Source organism: Cupressus sempervirens, chromosome 10 (genome assembly GCF_028749045.1).
Source record: "Cupressus sempervirens isolate cs-2001-9-10 chromosome 10, ASM2874904v1, whole genome shotgun sequence".
In the NCBI taxonomy this organism is placed as follows: Eukaryota; Viridiplantae; Streptophyta; class Pinopsida; order Cupressales; family Cupressaceae; genus Cupressus; species Cupressus sempervirens.
Window position 1 is genome coordinate 385054720 of NC_143127.1, and position 24030 is coordinate 385078749.

The following is a 24030-nucleotide window of genomic DNA, read 5'->3' on the forward strand; positions in this document are numbered from 1 at the left end:
TTTGCTACACACTGGAGGTAATCCTCCATGCTTTCTGTGATGGGAAATTTAAAATATGACCAGTATGTTAGTATGCATCTACATGAAATATCTCTGCTTCAAAGACAATCTATATGAAAAAATTTGTGTCCTTCAAAAGAATTGCAATGTTTGTGTCTTGTAAATTGAGAGACATAAGGTTTGGGAAAGTGATTGTAGTCAGAAACAAGTACTGAAGGCATATGCCATTTAAGTCAATTAAGTGGCCTCACCGAGATGTATAACAGTCTCTGTTACTTGTCTTTCGCTAAACAACAGTTTCCTCTTGCTGGGACAACAGAATCCAGCAGAGCTTCTCAGTGAATCCAAGAATGAACTCCCACTTTCTCTGACTTTCACTTTTCAGCATAGGTCCATGCAAGTTTGTGAGTGGTGAGGTCCAAACAAAATACCCACCAGGCTTTAGAACCCGGTCAGCTTCAATAAGAAAAGCACCATTTGCTTCAACAGGGGGAAAACTAATTAGATAGAAAACAAATATTGATACACATAAAAATAAAAATACAAAAATGATCTATGTTTTATTCATAATGATCACAATAACTAAGTTTTGTTTTGAGCATTTAAGTATTGAAAACAGTTTTAAATACAATCTGTCTTAGTTCCACAAAAAATGCAACACACAACCTCAAGGCACATCTGCTCCTTTTCCCACAAAGAGAAGGATGCAAATCGTTATCAAATAGTAAGAGAAAAAAACAGACAAACAAACTAACAGTGATCATTACCTTTCTGCTCCCATTAAATCCCACATCTTGCACGGTGAACCATATCGAAGGACAATGAAGGATATGGAAGTTGTTTAGAAACAAAAGATCCGAGCATTGCAGGAAGGCCCCTTTCAAGAGCTAACTGAACTTGACTTCCATAGATCTCATAAGATGCTATGCAAATGGTTAATAACTGTTTAGAAAAAAGATGAGCCCCAGAACTACCAAAACCACAACCAATGTCCAGTACAGTGTGAACCTGCAATACAAGGAAGAGTCCGAAAAATACACATATACATCTATCAAAGCACACCAAGGGGATTTTAACAGAGGTACATTATACATAGTTTTCTCAAAAATCTACCGACTCATTTCATCGTGGGGTAGCCAGGGACAAATAAATACGGAGGCCCCGAGAACAGATTTTCCATTATTTGCAGATCTACTGATGCTGCCATCCATTAATACACATACGTGAGAAGTGTATTTAATGTGCCTAGTTTGCAGTGTCAGTATAGACTCACAAACTGATTTGGCTTAGATTCGATCTTATAGATCTGTTGAAGATCTTTGAAATAAAGATATGCATATCTAAGATCTTGAAATAAATATTGTCGGTGAACAAGATTGAAACAGATGCATTCGCCCACTGTTCCGCCCATACCTTTTTATAATTGAAACCAAACCATTTATTGGCAATCGGAAACCATTTATCGGCAAGGATTATGCGGCGTGAGACAACTTCCAGCTAGAGTTAACTCCAGAGGGAAAGCCTATCGGCTAACAAGTTCTTGGGAAAGAAGTTGCAATTTCTCCTAGTGGAGAAAACCAACAAGCAAGCACAAAGCACAAAACACAAAAGAAAAAATGTACTTTTGGAAAGTGACTCAAACATGCCAAGATGCAATGCTCTTCAACACATAAATTCAAAATTCAGACTTGGGGAAGAACCAAAAACATGAAGAACAAAAACTTCATTTTTAAAGGAAAAATGCACTCTCCATGGAAAAGATTTCAACAATGGCAATCATCAAGCAATTACATGCATAAAATCAGCAAGATAAGCATGAATTAAAAGCAAGAAAGAAAGAGTCCACTTACATGTGCCAAAAATGAAGGGAAAAGATGCTCCAATGTTTGAATCTTTCAAACTTCCACAAATTCAAATGGGAGAAGGCAGCAATCAAGAAGAAGTTGGTAAAAGATACCAAAACATGCCCTAGAAACACTCCAAGATCCAATGTTTGGAAGAACATAAGCTTGGGATGTTTTTAACAAAAAAACTTGTTTCTCCATGATGTAAGAGCAAAACGTTTTGGTGTTTGAATACCAAAATATGCATTAGTATGTAATGCAATCCCAAAAAGAAGCCAAATCGATTTGCTTTGGAGCTAAAACATGGAGCAAAAATGGATTTATTTGCAGATTTCTCCAAAAACCTGCCGTAGATGGGAGCTTCCAAAAACGTTTTGGACCTTGTTGAATCCATTTTAAATGCAAGAAAACTCATTGCTAATCAAAAATGCCTCCAATAGAAGAGATCTCATGCAAATCCATTGAGAAAATCTCTACTAATGATCAAAATCGGGTTCTTTGAGGGCAAAAATATGTTCTTCAAAATCAGACTTTTTGAATGTCATTGCATATATTTAAACATGTTTTTGCTCAAAATCAGACCTTTTTGGGTCACTTGCATGTTTTAAAATATGCATCTCATCAAAATTGCACCATTTGGGTGCTATTGCATGTTTTAAAATATGCAGATAAGCAAAAATCAGACCTTTTGGAGGAGGATGCATGTTTTAAAATACATCTCACTTTTTAGATGTAAAAGCATAAAAAACTTCACTTCTGATACAGTAGCATAAAAAAGGTCCAATTATGATAGATTTTGATGTAATGACATCAAAAAGGCCCACCAAAGTGAACTTTATATCGAGTGACATGCAAAATGTCCACTTTTGATGGATTTTACATGTAACTGCATACAAAATGTCCACTTTTGAATACTTCATTTAATTCACTTAAAATTATAAAAATGTTACCAAATGGGCCATAAACAATATTTATTTATTATATTTAAAAATATAACATATAGACATCATTTAAAAAGTAACATTTAAATAAACATTTGATTTATAAACCAAAATTTAAACTGGAACTATATAGTTATATAGTTACTTTAAGTGAAAATTAAAAATCATAACATAGGTGCACTATAGTCACTTTAAGTTAAAAATTATGAAGTTAAAGTAGCTTAAAAACATAACAAAAAGTGAATATAAGTTATATTTATCAAAAAGTGAAAGTCAAATTAAAAATCTAACATCATATTTTTAATTCGTGCAATTGCACCAAAAAGGTCCACTTTTGAGACACTAAAATGGACATCTCTTGACTGACAACTCCGATTGAGCTTTAGGTTAGACCGAATCGAAGGGAAAAACGAAAGGCATGACATGAGCAAAACCAAAGGACTAAAAACCAACAAATGCAAACTCAAAAGCAAAGAACGGACGATGAAGGCTTAAAAAATCAAGCAAAGGCTCGACCAAAAACAAAACGAAAAAGACTTGACGAAGGCCTTAAGTAAAATGATTTGATATATGAATTGAAATGGATTGATCGATCAACATTAAGCAATTGAATATCAAATTCAAGCTTAGAGAAACGCGAAACTAGCTTGAAATAGTTTTGTGCTATTACCAACATTTTCTAGTGACAAAATGCAGGACAACAAATTAAATAGGCTGAACAAGTCATCGATAAGAATTAAAATAGTCTGTTGGATCTACCACACATTTATCCACAAAGAAGTTAAAAAATGATATATTCAAATATTATGAAAGAAAAGTTGCTTTGATATGCCTAAAATCATTTTCTTGTACTGAAAAATGGTTCTATATAGTTTCATAAATCATTGTTGGTGGCATCAACAGAACATGAAAGTGTTCAATCTATGGTTGAGAGGAGTTGCTCCTCTCAACATTTAACATATGATGTGTAATGCCCCGCTAGGAAACCTAAGAGAAATTAACTTAATATGATACAATGTTCAATGAACAAATTTATTTCTTAAGATTTTATAGAACATCAAGATAAGAATGCGGAAGCAATATAATGAAAACACGTCCCATACACATAAAGCAATGCAATTACAATTTATATTCTCAAGTGTCCTTATCGTTGAGTCACATTTGTGTAAATTTATTAATTAGATTTAATCTTAAATACAATGTCGACATCCATAAGGAAATACCACATGCGTGATATCCTAAGAAATACATACATACAACTGATACAATGGAGTACATCCAAATACACAACATTTGCTTGCACATGTTGTGGGGTATGTAATAATAATACAAGTACAACACAATACAATACCTTGTCTTATAGAGACCTCAAAAGTACAAATTACATGATATGCAAATACATCAAGTGAGAGTAAGTCTCCAAAAGATGATAATACAAATGATACAACTACAACAATGAAAATTCCAACATCGGTACAAGTTTGTTGGACCTCAATGGTAAAAGAATCACTGCCACCCAACCTCATGGTACCATAATCAGGTCCACTCCCACTGTGTTGGAGAGATGATGTACGATCCACACATGGATATCAAACCACAAAAAAAATTCCTAGGCAAGGGATCTTGAAAGCTCTCTATCTCAAGGGTAATTGTATCACAAATTAATGATAAACAAAAAGATAACAAATATCAAAGTACCAACAAGTACCAATACCAACATGAAATATCAAGACCAACAACTAGATAAACACCAAATAAATACCAACACAAGATACCAAGACCAACCACCAAATAAATACCAATCACCAATTAAGTAACGACCAACAAATAGATAACGACCACTAGAGGCAAATGCGAAATTTGGAGGGGACTTGGGCAACATATTAGGGAGTGTCATCATGGTCAACTACTTGAGCTACCTTGGACTGGTCTTTCTCTAGACTCCAAGCTCTCAAGCCTAAAGTTACCCTAGATTGTGCTCTAGACCTTGGACCCTTGATGTGATCCATGTGGAGCCAGAGTATCCTCTCATGAAGATGAAGAATACTAGTCATACCTCTCACTAAGTATCATCCCATTCCCATCCTTTGTCTAAACAAGCACTCAAGGCAAATCACCATTTATCTTTTTTTTTATGTTACATCCTAAATTTGAATTACTATGTTATCACTTATTACTAAACCTATGATAGGTTACCCCGACACTTGCCACTTTCTTGCAATCATTAAGTATTTATTACAATGCTGGATTTGTTGATACATTGTAATCTACATGACACAACTAATGCAATGTATCTAATCCAATTAATAACACACAAGCATAGGCATTGAACAGAAATCAATATTACTTTACTAGGTACATAAACAATAGGGTCAAACAAAGAACATAGGACTCTCAAGGAGTTAAGGGTCATCAACAAAGGGCCCTCAAACTAGGACAACCAACACCGAGGAGAATCATATAAATCCTAAACAGTAGCATTCAATATGTATCATGCTGAATCAAACAAGAGAATCTCCAAACAAGCTAAGAGATAATAATGGTACAATGTATAGTCATGAAAACAAGTCTGAAATGCCAAGTGTTGCATGTGAAAGTTTTCCTTCCAAGTTTAGTTGTTTAAGTTTGGGTTATAAGTTTGTTTAGAGTTTTGACTACCTGACAAGTAATAGGCGTATAATATCCCCAGAGTTCCTAGTGTAGAAACTTGACGCTGGTATCAGATGTTTAAAGAATACAAGTATTTTTTAAAGTTCTGTTTGGTTTCAAAATGTTCATATAACAATCACACGTGTTTAACAATAACATATATATCTCAACAATATCATTCTTTTTAATTCTTGAATATTTCAAAATAAATATACAATTTGGAATGTAATACTATCTTGAATCACATATTCTCTTATTTTATAATAATGAATTGTAAATTTAATATTTAATATTTAATTTTTGTTAATTCATAATTATAAACAACTCAACTTAAATTATAGTTTTAATAAATTATTTATGTTGGTTTTTATCAGATATATTTAATATGAATTGTAATTTATATTTGATGAATTTCTGTCCATAGGAATCAGAAACAATTTCCTCTGAATTATTTGTCATACTTTCAACTATATGTCAGATCATCTGATAGGTATGGACTGTACCTTGTAATAGAAAAAAGTTAATAATGTTTATATTGTCAAGGAAGTCAATAATACTTGAGACTGTTATTTTTATGTGTCGCTGTGTCATAACATCTGCTTGGCCTGCTTGTTTATAAGTGGGAAAGGGTGGGGACATGTCCACAGAGGGAAATGCCTCCACATTATGTGGAGAAATGTTCCTCTGTGGATATGTCTTCAGGTTTGCAAGAAAATCGACACCATTGTTATAAACCCTGATAACTGCATAAACAATAGTTGCAAATGTGATTTGGTAATCGGTCAAACTATTATATGTTTGATAACATGATTTGGTAATCGGTCAAACTAATGAGTTATTATATATATATAAATAAAATTTCCTGTATTATAATTTCATATAAATTTTCTTTAGTATATATATAAAATTTCCTGTATTATAATTTCATATAAATTTCTTTAGTATTACATAAATATTCAATTTCTCAAAATAAATATATTTATGTATATGCGCTTATGTATATATAAATTGTTGAGCAGGAATACTTTTTCAATAAAACTAAGTATATGATTCGCCATTTCCATTCCATTACTTAGTTATTGGTTGCTTAGTAATTTTATCCGACCGAAGCTACAAGTCATCATCAATTTATAAGCCCACCCATAATATCAAATAATCATAACTAGATGATTATATACTGAACTCCACTATAACTCTTAAAATATAACTAAATCATAATTCAATATATATTAACTTATAATTACACCTGATAACATTATATCCAACCAAGAGTTTAACTAAAATTGTGCGAATAAAATCATTAATATTAAAGCTCACTTATAAGAAAAACAAACAATATTTATTTGTTTAATTTTTGAAATAATTAAATAACAATAATAATTGTTTTTAATTTCTGAATATAATATTTTTTTAATACCAAAAATAAAATTCTATTTCTTAAATTTAAAATAAAGCTTACATATTTTATTGTCACATACCTACATACTTATAAAAGATGCAAGAATAATACATTTTTTTAAACATGAATGCAGCTACTTTTCTCTCTCACACACACATATATTCTTCTACATGCATATCTACATTTATTTATATGCATGTATTTATAATTTTATACATATTTTTAATTGGTTTGTTCCAGTACAGTTTGATTGGAAAATTAATTCCAGCAAATATATTTCTCAAATTTTCTGTTGTTTACCAATGAATGCTTGAAACTAAATTTATTTAAAATATAAGGAAGAATATCTATTTTTATTTGCATGCTTATTGCATGACTCAAATGGTAGGATTTTCTAGTTAAACCCTAGCTGGTCCTATTTTCCATTTGTTAAATCTTCTATCGTGGAATTTTCACCAACAACTTGGGATTTCAAAGTTCAAACACATTTAATAAAGAATAGTTTTCCTAACTTCTCAAGTGAGATTTTACTAGGTTTGATAATTCTATAGAGGTTTCTATTCAATCATTCAACAAATTTCCTTCTCTCAATGCAGTGAAAACTAGAACTAAATTTCTTTTTAAGAAATTCATAAACCAAACCATCTCAACAGTTAAATACACCCAGTCTGACAAACTTAAACAATCTTTCAAAGAACAAAATTCTTTAGAGGTCTCTCAATTCCTACCTCAATCTACCAGCTGAAATTTTGAACAACCAGGCTAAAAACGTGATAGAAAATACTCCTAAGCTGTGAAAATATTCGTTGACTTCAATTTTAGCAAAACCTATAATTTTGCTCTCCAAAACTTGTGTATGCTAAATGACCAAAAATTTCTCTATTGAAAACTTAGGTCTTTCTAGGGTTTCTAATTTTTAATTTCTAAAAAGGGCAACTCAACTTAAAATTACTGAATAAATATTTTAATTAATAAATTCCTTTCATAGTTTTGTTGGTATGTTTACCGTTGCGCCAAAAACTTGACCTATCAACAAACATCACAAACACCAGACTTACCCAGATCTACGAGAGGCGGTTAAACCATGTCGCGAACCCCGAAGGAGGTGCTGACCACCAAGTCAACAATCTCCCCCTCAGCACCAACTGAGGTTCCACACCGACGGTATGAAGGAGACCTCCTGAGATTCGAACTCATGACCCAAGGCTCTGATACCAATTGTTGGTATGTTTCCCGTTGCGCCAAAAGCTCGAGCTATCAACGAACGTCACAAACACTAGACTTACCTAGATCTACAAGAGGTGGTTAAGCCATGTCGCAAACCCCAAAGGAGGTGCTGACCACCAAGTCAACAAGTCTCATGCACACTTATTTCCCTTTTATTAATTTATTTTCTATTTTCACTTTATTTCTCCATGTACAAGTATTATTTTAATCCATAATTAATATTTATAACATGCTTATTACATGCAACTTAACTTTTATATAAATTATTTATACACAAAGCACCCACTTATCTTTATTATAATTTAATTATGTTTCCAAATAAAATAAATGTATTTAACTAATTCTCAATTAATTAAATACTCTTCTATAATAATATTTCCTTATTCTAATAAATGTAAAAATTACACCTTTCAATTAATTTCCTTAGTAGATTAAGCATCACACACCACACAATCAACAAGGAAAACTAACAAAATCCAAAACAGGAAATCAAACTGGATGTTTAAGTTTATGAGTTCATGTCACCTTGAAGAATTCAGTTGGTTAGTCAGTCATATACTTGTCTTCCTTTTAGGGCAATAATAGGCTTAGGCTGGGATTCAGACTTGAATATTATCTCCCCTCTCTTATCATTGAGTTATTGTGATTGGGCATGCTCTTCTTGACAATTTAGGGAAGCCGATGCTTGTTACCTGCGTAGATGACGAGCATTACATGATGATTAAAAATTGTGATAATCTGCATACTTGAAAGAAGCAGCTGCGGCCATTCTATCCATAAAGAGTTAGGAATGAGATTGTCTAGGTGAAGTTTCCTTCTAACTAATTATATGGGTACACTTATCTGCTGTCCTACCTGCTAGTAAAAGCTTTGTGTCATGGTCAACTTGATCAAATCATGCATGGTTCTCCTTTGGAAATAATTGTCATCATGAGAAAGATATCCAGAAAATTTAGTGCCCATGTAAGAATGACAGCTAGAGCACTTGAGATTTGCTCATCGAACAAGCTTCTAGGTTTGACCTTTTTTTGTTTACTATATTGTCTTTTAGCTTAGATAAACCAAGAGACTAATCCAGATAAACCACATTTTAGCATCCCTTTTCCTTTTCTTTTATGGCTAATGATAGGAAAGGGCCAACAAAAGAGGTTTGGTACACATTGTTATGTTTGGATTAGGTAGAAGTATATGGCTCTTATTTTGGCTTGAATTCTCCTTTACTTCATTATAACCCTGATTGTAAAATAACATAGTAATATACAGTTATAACAGTCAATTAAGTTGTTAAGGTGGACTTTGGGTATATTACTTATTCTCTTAGTTGTCCTCTGCCTTTCTTAGTTGTTGATCTTACCCTTATAGTTCTATTGTAATCTCTTATATATGGAGTCCTTTGCTTCTTTGTTAGGAACAAATATCAAATATCCTGATAACTATTCTCTTTTGTTACTTTTTGTAATATGCTATTATAGCTTAGGTATTCCTTCACTTTTGACATTATTTTAATAAATTCATGGGCAGCGTTTGATTCTTTCTCCTAAGAAAGCTTCACAGATTTCTTAACCTATAATGTGTGAAGTTTTTGAAAGATTTTTTGGACAATATCATGTGGCTTTATCATCTGAAATATGTGTGAAAATTGTGCCTTATTTTTCCATGAATCATGCCTATATCTGCTGCGAATTTCAGTCAGTTTTATTGCAAATTTGAGGGTTTTCATGGCCAATCACACAATGCTTTACTGAGGTAAATCACAACATTTTTCATCAATTGTTTTGCCCAGTTTTTGTTTAAAATATTAGGGGTTTATTCTTGAGAGTTTTTGGCTGAATTTTCTTCAGAAATTGTGGCAACTTTTCATGTTTCTGTCATGTCACAGGGGTTTTGTTTTGGCTGCAAGCTACTGAGATTAATTCATAGTTGCACTGAAATGTGTCTCCAACCCCCAAGGATGCATCTCGAAGACCAAGACATGTCTCTAGAACCAGAGACATTGCCTGATATATCTCCTATGTAAGAGACTTTGAACTATGGTCTCCTGAAGACTTCCACTATCTTCCATGCCATGGTGCCAACTCCCACTTGATTAAAACAAATATCCATAATAGTTAAATGCAGTGGGAAGCAGGAAAATGAACACACCGCAAAAGAGAAATAGGAGCCACTACAAGGCAGGAGTCAACACGAGCTAATAAGACTACTAGTATTTGCAATTCAACTATTTGCAGTTGGATGCAAATCTCAAAAACTACAAGTATTCTAGCTATTTGGAGTTTACTTCAAAAAAAGATATTCATATTTTCCATATTCTTTTTGTTGTTCTTCGAATTTAATTATGTAGACTTTGTGGTATATACAATGGGGGTGAATTCTCATAGAACCTTGAGGCTTGGTGAATTTCCCCATGATATACATTCTCTTTCTTAATTCTTGTATGTCTATATCGATATTCTCATATATAATCTATATCCACATTCTCACATACAAAATCTACATTTCACATTCCCATAAATATATTAACATAGAATAGCAAATGGATTTGTAGCGTTGAAAGATTCAACTTGTTGGCTTGGGCCATTGCCTCCAATTTCCCTCAACACTTTGTCTATATTCATATTTAGTTTTGCAAATATACACGAATTCTCAGATTTTCTATAAATTACTTAAATATATATAAAAACTGGTGTCACTAACTTTCTCCATCTTCTACTAGAAAAAATAGCTGTATTGGAACTGGTACTAGTCTCTGGAGTCTCCAAAGTACCCCCATCTTGGTGCAACCTTAGATTTTTGCAAATGATGTCTTTTTCAAAATGAGGGCTTTCCTGCTTAATTACTTAATTTTTTTTGAATGGACTAGGATGGATTTACCTCATTTTTAATGGATTTCTCAGAGTATTTGACATTTTTTTATTCAATTTTTTTTTGGGTTTTCTCTAGCAATTAGGGATTCTTTCAAACATGTACACAATTGAGAGGTTGGCTTTTGGTAAATTTTGTAGCAAAAATCATGATACGATGGTAGTGTAGTGTTTTAAATGGTTTTTTCCCCTGAAATTTGTGGTTTTGTGCATATTTTTAGAAATGCTTATGGTTTGGTGGCTTTTTTCTTTTTCATTTTTTTTTGAATGATTTCTTGACAAAATTGGGGTGTTTGATGAATAGCTAGGGTTTTGTCCATTTCATGATGTTTTTCAATCATATTTTTATATTTAAAAAAAATGTCGGTGTTTTGAATTTTCTACAATTTTAAAAAAAATAGATTATTGTAGACTTCTATTTTTTGATGAAGTTGAGGATGTTACCTCCTTGTTCAAGTATGGTAAACCTTAAATTTTTTAAGTCCTTTTTTTTCTTTTTTTTTTTGTGTTTTTGGAGTAAGGGAAAGATGACTTCATTGACCATCATCTTGTTAGAAGGCAGCCAAAAGTTCACTAGTAAGAATTACAATTCTTGGAAACAAAGGATGATCACTATATTTGAGTATAGGTGGCTTAGTTAGATTGTTCTTGGTACTAATATTTGGCCTACCATTGGAGGTAAAAGCTAGGACAAAGTGCGATGAACATAATTGTGAAGTAGTTATGCTCATTAAGTTATTTGTTTTGGAGATTCCTTCAGGCAAGTCTTCTACAAAGATTTAAAATGCCTGCATGATGTACATGTGACATCAGATGAAGGTAGGGCATTCTTTGTGAAGAACATGTCCTTGATTGTGATGGATAAGAGGGTGTTTTTGCAGGATCATCTGATGAAAATCAAAGACATGATTGGTTAGCTGCTATTGCACACTGGTGGAAGAAGACACGATGGTCATAACGTCGAAAAAATTATGACGATCTTAAGATAATTTTATAGAAACCTCCACATCGCATCTACCAATTTTAACTCGAAGATTGATGACGTGCAACAAACTCTTAATAGTAGTATAGTTGAAAACACCAATTTGGTAACAATAATGATTTGACGAGTGCAGATTAGGCCTTTGCAGCCAAGGGCAAAAGAAAGTGGTCTTAGAAGAAAGGTTGAGGACAAAATGAAGACGATTTCTGGAATCTATAGTCTATCACATGTTACTATTTTGCTAAACTTGGTCACATGACGAGGTCCTGCAAAACAGTGATGGACAATTCAACTGGGGAGGGTCTCGAGCAAAGGCTCATGTTGTAGAACATTCTGAGCAGGAGTTAACAGTATAATTGGACACAACAATTTAGTATCAGCAGTTATTTGACACATGCAAAATAGGCCTATGCAGCCAAGGGCAAAGGGAATGGTCTAAGAAGAAAGGTCAAAGACAAAATGAAGATCATTCTTGGAATCTATAGTCTATCACATATCACTATTAAGTATTATGCTAAACCTGGGCACATGAAGAGGTTCTGCAAATAGCTGATGAATAATCCAACTAGGGAGGGTCTCCACCAAAGGCTTATGTTGCAAAATATATTTAGTAGGAGATGTTTCTTTGTGGTTGGATTCGGCAGGTCCAGTAGATAGATTGAGTATTGATGGAGAGTCTTAAAATAATATTGTAATATTTAGTTGTAATGGTCAATCAAGGTTTTATAATAGAAAACGCTTTATGTATATTACTTATTCTCTTAAAAGTTAATTTTCTTCTTTTCTTATTTGTCAATCTTATCATTAGATCTTTTGGTAATCTCTTATATATTGATTCTTTCTCCTTTGTTAATAATGAAGATCAAATATTTTGGTTGTTCTAGAACAATGAATGCATACTATGTGAAAGAAAGAAAAGACTTGATGTTGCATGTTACATGTGGAATATCTTCATTTGTGGAATATCTTCATTCTCTAATATGATGGTGAACTTTTACGGTGATGTGTATTGAATGTGAATTTTTATGTTATTGCATGTGGATAGTTGCAAGGAGTACTGAAAAGGGGGTGGGTTTCAATATCAATCTCAATAGACCCTAATAGAGATGAAGCCAAAGCGAATCTACAAGCTTGAGCCCCGAACTCGGCTAGAACAATATCGTTTGAGGTGAACTGACTACATTTGATGATCCACCTGAGAAGAAGAGTTTGAACCCAGTCCATAGAGGCCTAGTCTGATTCGAGCAAATACGACCTCCAAACCACAAAACCATAGAGCATAGTTGGTGAAACACTGCCTCTCAACAAGGGTTAGAGAATTATAACCCTTGTTGATGCGAGGCTAAGCTACCAATCTCAAGCTGAAACATGGTCCCGAGAACCTAACGCCCAGATAAATGTACGAGGAAACAATCTTAATCTCCTCGCCCTGGAATAGAAAGTGGAGGTGAGAGGTCTTGAGGCAATTAAAGACCATCACCTTGGTCTTGTTTAGGTTCACTCTCAAATGCCGAAGATCACAGAAAGAGGCAAGGCCGTCAAGGAGTCTTTAAAACCCTTTCGGGGAAGAGGCTTGAAGGACCACATTATTCATGAAGAGAAGGATAGAGATCAAAACCTAGTGTAAGTAATAGTCATCCTCGGGGAGGGAGTGTGCCTCAAGGAACTCCTCAAGCTCATCAATGTAGATTCCAAATAAATTGGGAGATAGAGGGCAGACTGGCCTCACCCAAATGGTGCTATGGATGAAGTCATACAACTTGTGTGGGGTCTTGACGCAACCAACCACTGTCTCATAAAGTCTCATAATCACACTCAAAAGGGTCGTCGAGATACCAATGTCCTATAGTCAATGGAATAAGGCAGTCCTAGGAACAGAGTTGAACGCCTTGCAAAAATCTACAAAGCAGCAGCAAACGTTTGAGGAGCAGTGAGGTCCTTTCTCAACAATAGCTCTAAGAGTCAAGATGTGGTCCATGGTCTAAATGCCCTATCGAGAAGAAAGAAAATCAAATCATCACCCTTTTTGTTAGAGAAGGTTGCTAGGAAAAAGCCTTACCCGCGCAAAATTCCTGATGCCACCTTTAATCTTTGATTCCATTCGTTGTTTCCCTAGATTTTCAATGAGTTGACAGAGGGCCAAGCACCTATAAATTTGCCTACCAAAACCAGCTAATGGTACATGATCATCAGATTGGTTTCTTTCCCCAGTGGGATGCCAATAGAGTGGATAGCATCTTGAAGTTTAACCATCTGAAGATGTTCATTGCCATGCCTTAGATTGTGGAAATCTGGAGCAAGCGGGTGTTCAGATTCTGCAGGTTACCTAACATCCACCCTGACAACTAGATCTTTTCTGGAATGGGGAGCCATTAGGGTAGAAAGATAGTTCGAGAACAGCTGCAAAATAAGGGTGACTCAATTGCTGAGATGGAGTCTGTTAAATCGCCGATAGCAGATTTAAAAATTACTCAAGAGATCTCACCCAAGCTTAGCAGAGAGATACAGTTGTCATCAGTAAGCAGAGGGAAAATGTGAGGGATGTGAAGAGATTGAGCTAGGCCAGGTGGCCACTTGGCCAGAGCCAAAACCCTAGAAAAACTACACTCCTTCAGAATATTTATTTTTTCTAAATTTCTTCTCTCCACTTTAGAGGTTACTACTTGTTAGTACACAATAAAATTTCAAATTAGTCATTAGTTATCTTTTTGTAATAAACATTGCAAAAGAGGTAAAGAGAAATGATTCTAGCTCTCTTTCCCACACATGCTTTTATTGTTTTTGGTACACATTTGTGCAATTGGGACCATCTGATTTCTAAGATTTGGAGATGACACAGAATTTGAAAGGGAAACTGTGAACATTTGGATTTGGAATTTTTGATAGGATCATATTGGTTATTTGCTATTTATTTGATCATTGATGTTCTTCTCCAATAAGATTTATGTGTGTAAGCTCTGAGATTAATAAAAGAATGTCTCTAGTAGAGAACCATACAAATTTTCTCATGTTTTCCAAATTTTGACAGTAATATTTAATGCATTTTGATTTGTCTTTGTCAATTTACCGCAGGGTTATGCTGTCACTGCTATCATGAAGGTATGCGCCTTTGAAATGGAAGCTGGAAAGAAAGTAGAGCTAATACCAGAGGTACTAAAGCTCCATATATGTGTACTTATATCTCTTTAAGTAATCTTGGAATTCATCACCTTTTGCAAAAGAACTTATTTTTGTGCTGCATTTTATTGCTGTGGTTATTCTTATCCAATGTCTACTTTTAAATACAGGTATATACTTTTATGTGCCAAAAATTACATTACCATATTATAAAATTATCTGTTGTATATGTATGTGATTGAGGCTTTAACTGACACTATTTGTTTGCTTATGTTTCCTTTATAAATTCAAGATTGTAGCTGCAACAGATTCCCAAGCTAGCTTCGTGGACTAGCTTTTTGTAATATTTGCCTTGATTGTCTGATTCATCAGTAGACTTCTGAAAGGAGAACACATACCTACCTTTTCTTGTGTGTTGCTGTCTAAATATTACTTGTTCTGCGTTCTATCTTGTTAACTTTATTACATAGATTAATTTATTCTGTCAGAGTAATCTGACAGACACACTGAAATCTTGTCTTCATCATTTTGACTATAAGCACTAGCCTACAACTGTTTCTAAACCTAAGAATCGTATAATGTTGATCATAAAGAAGCTTATTGAACTGGATTTATAATTATCAGAGATTAGTAATAACTTCTATACAAATTGGATATGGTGATATCAATTTTGATGCTTTACGTTAAATATATTAATTATCATTTTACTGTTTAGCTTTGATTTTCATTTAGCCAGGTGGGTTGATGACAGTATCAGCAGCTTCTTTATGGCTCTTTTAAAGTGAAAATGGTAGAACTCACTTTCTATGCACAGGAATGGTCTTGACAAGATAATAAGAAATAAGTTATGTGACCAAGCATTATCCCCCTCCAACAACCCGCACTTCATTCTCCCATCCTAAACTAATTGAAAAAAGGAAATAAATAACTGGTATAATAAGATTAAAGTTTAGATATGAGTTTGAAACATGTGTAATCCCTTAGCAAAAAATTAGTCATGATCTTACTTGCTGGATTTGACTGTAGAACAGATGTGGCATGCTGAGTTTGAACCCAGACTTGGAGTCAGCACCTTGACTTGGCAGACACTTGGCAGATTGAAGAAACCGTGAAATATAGAGAATTTTTAGTGAACTAAATGTTTTTCTGTGCACAATTCTCCTAATCAGCTTTAAGAGAGAAAAAAGTGAAGAATTACATGCTACCTTGATCACATACACAAGCATATATCAGACAATTGCGTACAAAAGCAGATTTGAACTGATGGAAAGCTGTTTTATAAAATATTACTATTAAACATTCTCAAGTGTTTTTGCCTTTCATGTCCAAAATTAATGGATTACAACGTACATGGCATAAAAAATTTAGGAAATAAAAAATGGCTGCTTTTCAATTATGGGATGGCCTAAAAGTGATTTTATTTTTTGTTTTCTAGAACTAGAGTGGGGTTTTTTTGGCAGCAACCGGAGGAGGGTTGAGGGCATTTGTACGAAATCTCTTAATGTAGGTCTCTTCTTGAGGTTTCTTCTAGTTGCCAACAAACACTCCAAACTTCCCCGACACTTGAAGGAAATTTTGCAACCCTTTGCAGTCTTGTAGCTCAAGCACCCAATGGAAACATGAGAGATGTAGAATAGAATACTAAGGCAACTTTTAACAAGGGAATGTCCATTTGGTGTTGCTTAGATTGGATGTTTATGATGGACAAATAGGTAAACGGAACATATTGAGCAAAGGCATAGCCAATTTTGACGGTTAAGGAGGTGTACCAAATTGGACAACAGTAGAGGGACCAAACCCAAATTGAAACCATTGAGGCCACAATGACCTCTTAATACATGCTATTTTTCATAATTTTATTGCTCTTAATCAAGCTCCATGAGTTGAGGTTCCTATGCCATCAAAACCTCAAGTGTTCAAGAAATAGGAATGTAATTAGGCTTTAAGTGTTTTTTCCTATGTTACACAGTGGTTTTAGGACAACGAGGATGGATGATGATAATATATGTTCTTGGGACCAGTGGTGGAAGGTCTTTGTTCTAGGGTAGGGTATGGACACCGACTAAAAAATTAGGGGGAATTTGATTTCTAAAAGTTGTGAAAATATGATTATTAACATATAAATATAGGTATTGATCATGTACATTATTGAACCATGGCCTTTCGCCTAGTGCATGAGACACTAAGTACATCTAGAATGTCCTTGGGATGGATTACCTTTTTAGTGATCTGTCTAAGCGGCACCATTTTTCAATTTACCACAAAAAGTTTCATATGCTGAAGACATAAAGTAGTCCACATTGGGTTGTGAGAATCCTAGGGAGTAGCCAACTATTATAGTAATGCATGCTCCCAATGTAATTCCCCAAGCTTTTTCCCAAGACATCAACGGACATACAATTTTTTTGTGTTATAAACTTGCAATTGTATCACATTTCACACCTAGATCAGTGAAAATGATCTATTGAGAATTTGGTGGCAGTTTCATTAAATTCAGGAAATTCATTCAGAGTGAGCTTCCTAGGATACATTTTGAATGGCAGCCTCTCCCATCTAAAGATGTACAATTAAATCCATAGAAGCATCCAGAACCCTCAAGGAAAAAAGTTATATATTAGTCTTCTCTGCAGCTTCGAGTTATCAAACATATATCATGTTTGTCTGCTCAATATGAAAGTTATAGTGACAGATGCTAGTGCCATTACAAGTATTCTATTTGTTATGGACGTGGTTATTTCAGGAAACCATTTTGAAAATGCGGGTTAGGAAATGGAATGCATACACTATTATTATACAGGGGAATACAATTTACCAGCTAATAGGATAAATAGAGGTTGAATTGATTTTTTTCTGTCAACGGACACTATAAAGTTAAGTGGTGCAACTTTGTCTACTTATTTTTTAATTGCAACCAAGGCAGGGTTGCCATGTCAAAGATATAGTTTATCATTCTTTTGGTCTGTTTAACTATCTTATTTGCTTATGATCTTTAAAATTAGTTTCCCAAAAATGGTTGTCCCAATTAACTATTTACTGGTCTCATTAATATAATTTTCATCGGCAATGTGTTTTTGTTGCAGTGCCATTCCTTAATCGATGAACTATCAGCTTCCCATTCAACAGACTTGCAACAACGGGCATACGAATTGCAGGCACTGATAGGGCTAGAGGCTGATACTGTTGAGAGTGTGATGCCATTGGATGCAAGCTGTGAAGACATTGAGGTTATGTTAATCATTTATCTTTCTGACTTTTGTGCTTTGCCTATTCTTTCATTATGAATTTCTGTCATATACATGAAATTGTATCAGACATTTGGGAAGATAGCATTAAATTTAAGCTAATTTCAATTTTGTAACCATTACATTAGCAAGAGGATTATATTATATTTTTCATTGTGACTGTTAATCTAGGATTTTTTTTCCGACTTTCACTGACACAAAGCAAATCCTTAGATATGGCTAGGATCTGTCATTCTGACTCTCTCAAAATGTATGGCCCACTGCATAAATAACTTAAAAATTTTCAGGTTTAATATAGTAAGGGCAATTGTATGGATTATAATTTCTTCTATTTACAGTTCTCATTTTTTGTTATGATGATTGATTTAAATTTTAATGTGATTGTATAGGCTAAATTCAAGCTGTCAATCCTCCCTTTTCTTTGCAGGGCCTTCTCTCTTTTGTTTGTAACCTCCTCTTAGTTATAGTTATCCACAAGTTAGAGCTTCTTTGAGGATAAATTAGTTTCTGATTTGAGTATGATAGTTTTTTGCTTCATTTTCTTTAAACGATTGTTGTCAACAGAGGATACTGTAAATCTTTTCCATTGTAATTTGAGCTGTAAATAGAATTGTATGCCTACACATATTTTAGGTCTGCATACTGCTATTGTGATGCTGATGGAAGTATTGTCATTAATGCCAAAGATGGACAAACTGTAAGCATCGGCATCATCAATTTCATAGGTATGAATGAGGTTGTCATTGATAAGAAGTTGACATTGATGTCAAATGTGCTAAGTTGCGAGTGTTTTGTTGAGAGTTAATGATCAATGCTAAGTTACCAGATTCTCTCCAGCAACCCTCAAAGTCTGATCCTTGTCAAATTCTCCCCAAATTTGCCTACAGAGCCATAGGTTTGATGCAAATTCTGTCAGAGGAACTTGGGCAGTATTTGGAGTGGATTTTGAAGAATTAGCTGCCCAGTGGATGAACCTGGGCCAAATTTGGTCTCAAATCAATTATTTTTAATTTTTTAAATGTTTTTTCTGCCTAAATGATGCAATTAATATTCTATTGAACTGAAGTATAGATATGGTGGTGTATTTTGCTATGTATGTTTACTATTAGCAGAGTGGTGTATGGATTTATTTGTTGCCACGCGCGCACACACACACACACACACATTTTAAAAAACATATGTTTTTGTACAGATAAACCCAAAATGAGTCTGAATCCAACCCAAAAGAAATTGGTCAAATTTCCAACCCAAATCTCGAACCCGCATCCGTACCAGAATCTGAAACGGCAACGTAGGATTAATGTAAAAGGACCCAAACACTTGTATGCAAGATCAACTTGTTAATGGTAAACAAAGGGATAACAATGATTAAGAATATGCTTATGTTTCTTAAGAGTTAAGAAGATGCAAATGTTTCCTAAAGAGTTAAGATCAATATATGTCAGCAGAACATGACAGCAGTTGTATTAAATCGTTGTTAACAATAAGCAGCACACAAGGGAGACCTGTATCTATGTAGACATGTAGAGATGATACAGTTAAACACAAAAAATCTGCTGATTGATATTGGCCATAAAACATCTACAGAAACAAGAATACATTAATCATATTCAGTAAACATTGGTGTCATAGAAGTAGTAACAAAACTGGCAGTGCAGCAATCAAAATATTTTCATGGCAGTCAGAAAAACAAAATTAGCTGTCTTATTCACAGAAAAGACAGAATAAGAGTAAGTCCAAAATTTGTCTGATGTGAAGGCTAGCGCAATTAAGAAGATAAATCAGATAAGACAAAATTTTCTCTTATTCATATGACAGGGCAGCAATTATATTAACATACAGAACAAAAAAACTAGTCCGATATATGATAAGATGCAAAATATTTTTTCAAATTGAATTGAATTGAATTGCTTTAATGATGTCCACAAGATCACCGGTCTAAGGGACCAAAAGGCCAGCTAAGCATCCTGCTGTAATTTCTCCAGGTTGTTCCTTTTGTTGTGAATCTGTATTAGGAATCTAGCTGAAGAAAGGATTCATTCACAAAATGACAAATTAGATTGCTGCGTCACTTATTGATGAAGAAAGATTAGAGATCATTCAAACTAAATCATTATGACAAAAGTTGATTTAATCATAGACGGGGGAACAAAAGTAAGGGCAGTGATACATGACAGATTATCTATCGGGCATAGAGAAGAAATGGCAAGTCAAGCAAAGGGTCAATAAATTCCACACAAATATGACATATATATCGTATTCGGAAAATTGATTATATGTGCGACTTTATAAACAAAAGAAGAGCTAATATTGAACAATATAAATATAATGCCATCGTGGACAGTCGGTGATGTGGCACTCCACGACACGTATGGAATGTACAGAATAAAAGGGTGCGAGCCTTAGTTTTGATTTAATTATACAAACAGCTACTACAACAAATGAAACATATTCAGCATGAATAGCGACTCAAAGAACAAATAAAAAAGTCATGAACTGTTAAAATGACATAATTTGTTAAAGTCATCAAGGAGCGATTAAGAGAAACTAATAAAAAATGAAGAGATGCGAACATCAGCAAGAGACATCATATTGCCTAAAAGACATAGTGCTGGATAGAGTAAAACATGTATAAATATACAAGGAGTTAATTTTAAATGAGTATGTGATGTGAATGAGAATAAGAAGATTGTCAGAATGTTAAGATATAAAAAGGAAGAGTAAAAAAGGAGTGAAGATTGAAGAATATCATAATATAAAAAGCATGAGTAAATAAAGAAAAATAATTGTGTATATATACATGTTCAGATTTATCAAATCTGATTTATTTAATATAAGTGTGTGAAAATTAGTGATAAAAATAAATATGAATAAAGTATGGAAGATGTGTGAAGCGTACAGATCTATCTTGTAAATAGATATATAAATGAAAGCATGAGACACACAGATTTGAAGAAAGAAATATAGGAGAATCAGAAATTAAAGATATCCATCATCAATTGAGTAAGCAACATCGCCAAGATGGAAAATAGGTTTTGTATGCAGTGGGTTGGTGCTCATGAAGAAAAGCAATGGGTGTTGGTGCTTCCAATAGGTTGGTGCCTACAAAGTGTGGGAGTTGGAGCTTCCAGTGAGTTGGTGCTCATAAAAACTAAGGGTTGGAGCATACAAAACTTTGTAAAAGAACAAGTTTATATAGAAGCATTTATTTGTCGTAGTTTTCTTCTGTGTTTGGTTTTCACGTAAATTTTGTGTTATTGTGTTCATGTGCATAATTGTTCATTTCAGTATTTGAAGTTATTGTTTGGATAAAAGTTTTAATTTGGCAAAGTTTTTATCATACGGATTCACCCCCCCTCAGTATAATCATGTGCTCTTCAATTAGTACCATAGCTGGTTCCTTCTATAAAACCTAACAGCTTGAAAGTAGATCTACTGAGCACACATGGTAAAAGGGAAAGGAAATCAAATAAAAGGAAATTTGAAGAAGAGTGATAATAGCAATCCACCAACTACTAGAGATGAAGCAATTGATACTGAAATTCTTGAAAGAGAAATCAACTGTATATGCAGTGATGATTGTATTGATATTATAGAATCAAACACGTGGGAATATGAAAGCTAACATATGTGATGAGATGGAAGTTGTAATACACATGGCAATAGATAACGATATCGTGAATGAGGGAAATTAAATGATGGAAGAAGATAATGAATCGACTACAACAGAAGTCCTAGATGATGGAAAACTCAAAGAAGGATCAACTACAAATACAAAGATGAAGAAGAGGTCTACAATGATGAAGAGGATGTTGATATCATGGACTTCACCATGCTTACAAAGAAAATAGAAAGCTTAAGAAAAAGAATGCAAAACAGAAAATGAAGATTCAAGAATTATATGAAGCCGAAAAGGAATCAAGCAAAGAAATTGAAAATTTGAAAGAACAACTAGAAAAAGTCAAACAAGTTCAGAATGTGATGATGATGAAGTTAAGTGCATTATGCCAAATTAGAGGAAGAAGTAATCATGTTGAGAAGTGATTTAGAGAAAACCACTGTCAAATTGAATAATAGTCTTAAGTTTGAAAAGAGTTCTGAAATTCTGACTGATAACATTGACAACCAAAGGCCATCTTCCAGCAAGACAAGGGTAGGATTTGAAGGAGGTTCAAAGACTCGTGATTGTACCTTCGAAGGCTTCATCAAAGAAGGAAATAGTACGGCAGATTAATCGAAGAAAGAGGAAGAACTTGAAAGATATGTTGAAGTTTTGATAAACCCTAACAGAGACAAAGATAGAAATAAGGATCAAGTTCAACAAAAGGCAAGAACATCTTCAAAGGATAAGGACATACTCATAAAAGCTTTTCCTTCTAGACAAGAGCATACACCTAAGCTTTTTCAAGACTTCTATGGATATTTCCAATCGTGCAATTATTTTCAGAAAGCGAGCGAATGCAGAACTCAATATGAATGGAGAAATAGAAATTGGTATGGACACTTAGCACAGTACTGCAGATATGGGTACACGAAATCACATTAGGAATACAAGAAAAATTATACAAATATCAAACAAAAATGGCCTATGTTTCTAAGGAGAAAGAAACTTGACAAAGACAAAGAAGAGAATGAATCCTTACAGACTTTGAGGCAAAATAATCATTAAGGGAAGAACTACAAAGCATGGGGAAAGAAGATAACTAAAGGAGAAGAAGAATCATTGCAAGTGCAACTTGCAATTCATATACATCCTAGTTTGAGAGGAGAGGCATGAACTCAAGGGGGGATACATATGAAAGTATTCATTAGGTCCATTGGAGAAAAGAGGGAGATGGTCTAGATAAATCGATGTTTTGAAGATTACATTCTGGAGATTGATTGCATTGATGATAAAGATTGAAACCGGAACCTTCAAAGAAGCAGATTCAGTAATGCACTAGATCATGGAGGAGTATTGAGGAGCCCATAGGGGGAGTACGTGAGAACTTTCACAGGGGGAGCATTTGATGACTAGTTTTGATAGTTATCCCTCTGCCATTGATGTCAAAGGGGCAGAGGAAGAGAGGAAGAAAAACTAGAAGAGATTGAGAAAGTATTGCCATCAATGACAAACAGGTAGATTGATGGAAGTATTGGCATTGATGGAAAAGATGGACAAACTGCAAGCATAAGCATCATCAATGTCATAGGTATGAATGAGGTTGTCAAATGTGCTCAGCTGCATTTGTTTTGTTGAAAGTTAATGATTAATGTAAAAGGACCCAAGCAGTTGTATACAAGATCAACTTGTTAATGATAAACAAATGGATAGCAATGATTAAGAAGATGCAGATGTTTCTTAAGAGGTAAGAACATGCAAATGTTTCTTAAAGAGTCAAGATCAATAAATATCAGCAGTTGTATTAAATCATGTTAACAATAAGCAGCATACAAAGGAGAACTTTATCTACCTAAACACGTAGAGATGACACAATCAAACACAAAAAATCTGCAGATTAATATTGGCTGTAAAACATCTACAGAAATACGAATACATTAATCATATTCAGTAAACATTGATGTCATAGAAGAAGTCATGAAACTGACAGTGCAGCAATGAAATTATTTTCACAGCAGTCAGAAAGTCAAAATTAACTGTCTTATTCACAGAAAAGACAAAATAAGAGTAAGACAAAAATTAATCTGATGAGAAGGCTAGGGCACAAAATATTAAAAAGACAAATCAGATGAGACAAAATTTTGTCTTATTCATATGACAGGTCAGC

At 33.9% G+C, this 24030-nt stretch overlaps 1 protein-coding gene across 2 annotated transcripts in view; it reads left to right on the plus strand.

Annotated features, from left to right (window-relative positions):
• LOC149534279 (Adaptin family protein) overlaps nucleotides 1-24030 on the plus strand; it is a 113928-nt gene that overhangs the window by 69855 nt on the left and 20043 nt on the right. For both annotated transcript variants that reach the window (XM_089805595.1, XM_089805596.1), the window contains 2 exons: nucleotides 14976-15053; nucleotides 18101-18244. In XM_089805595.1, coding sequence (XP_089661721.1) covers nucleotides 14976-15053; nucleotides 18101-18244 — 222 coding nt within the window. The remainder of the gene's footprint in view (nucleotides 1-14975; nucleotides 15054-18100; nucleotides 18245-24030) is intronic.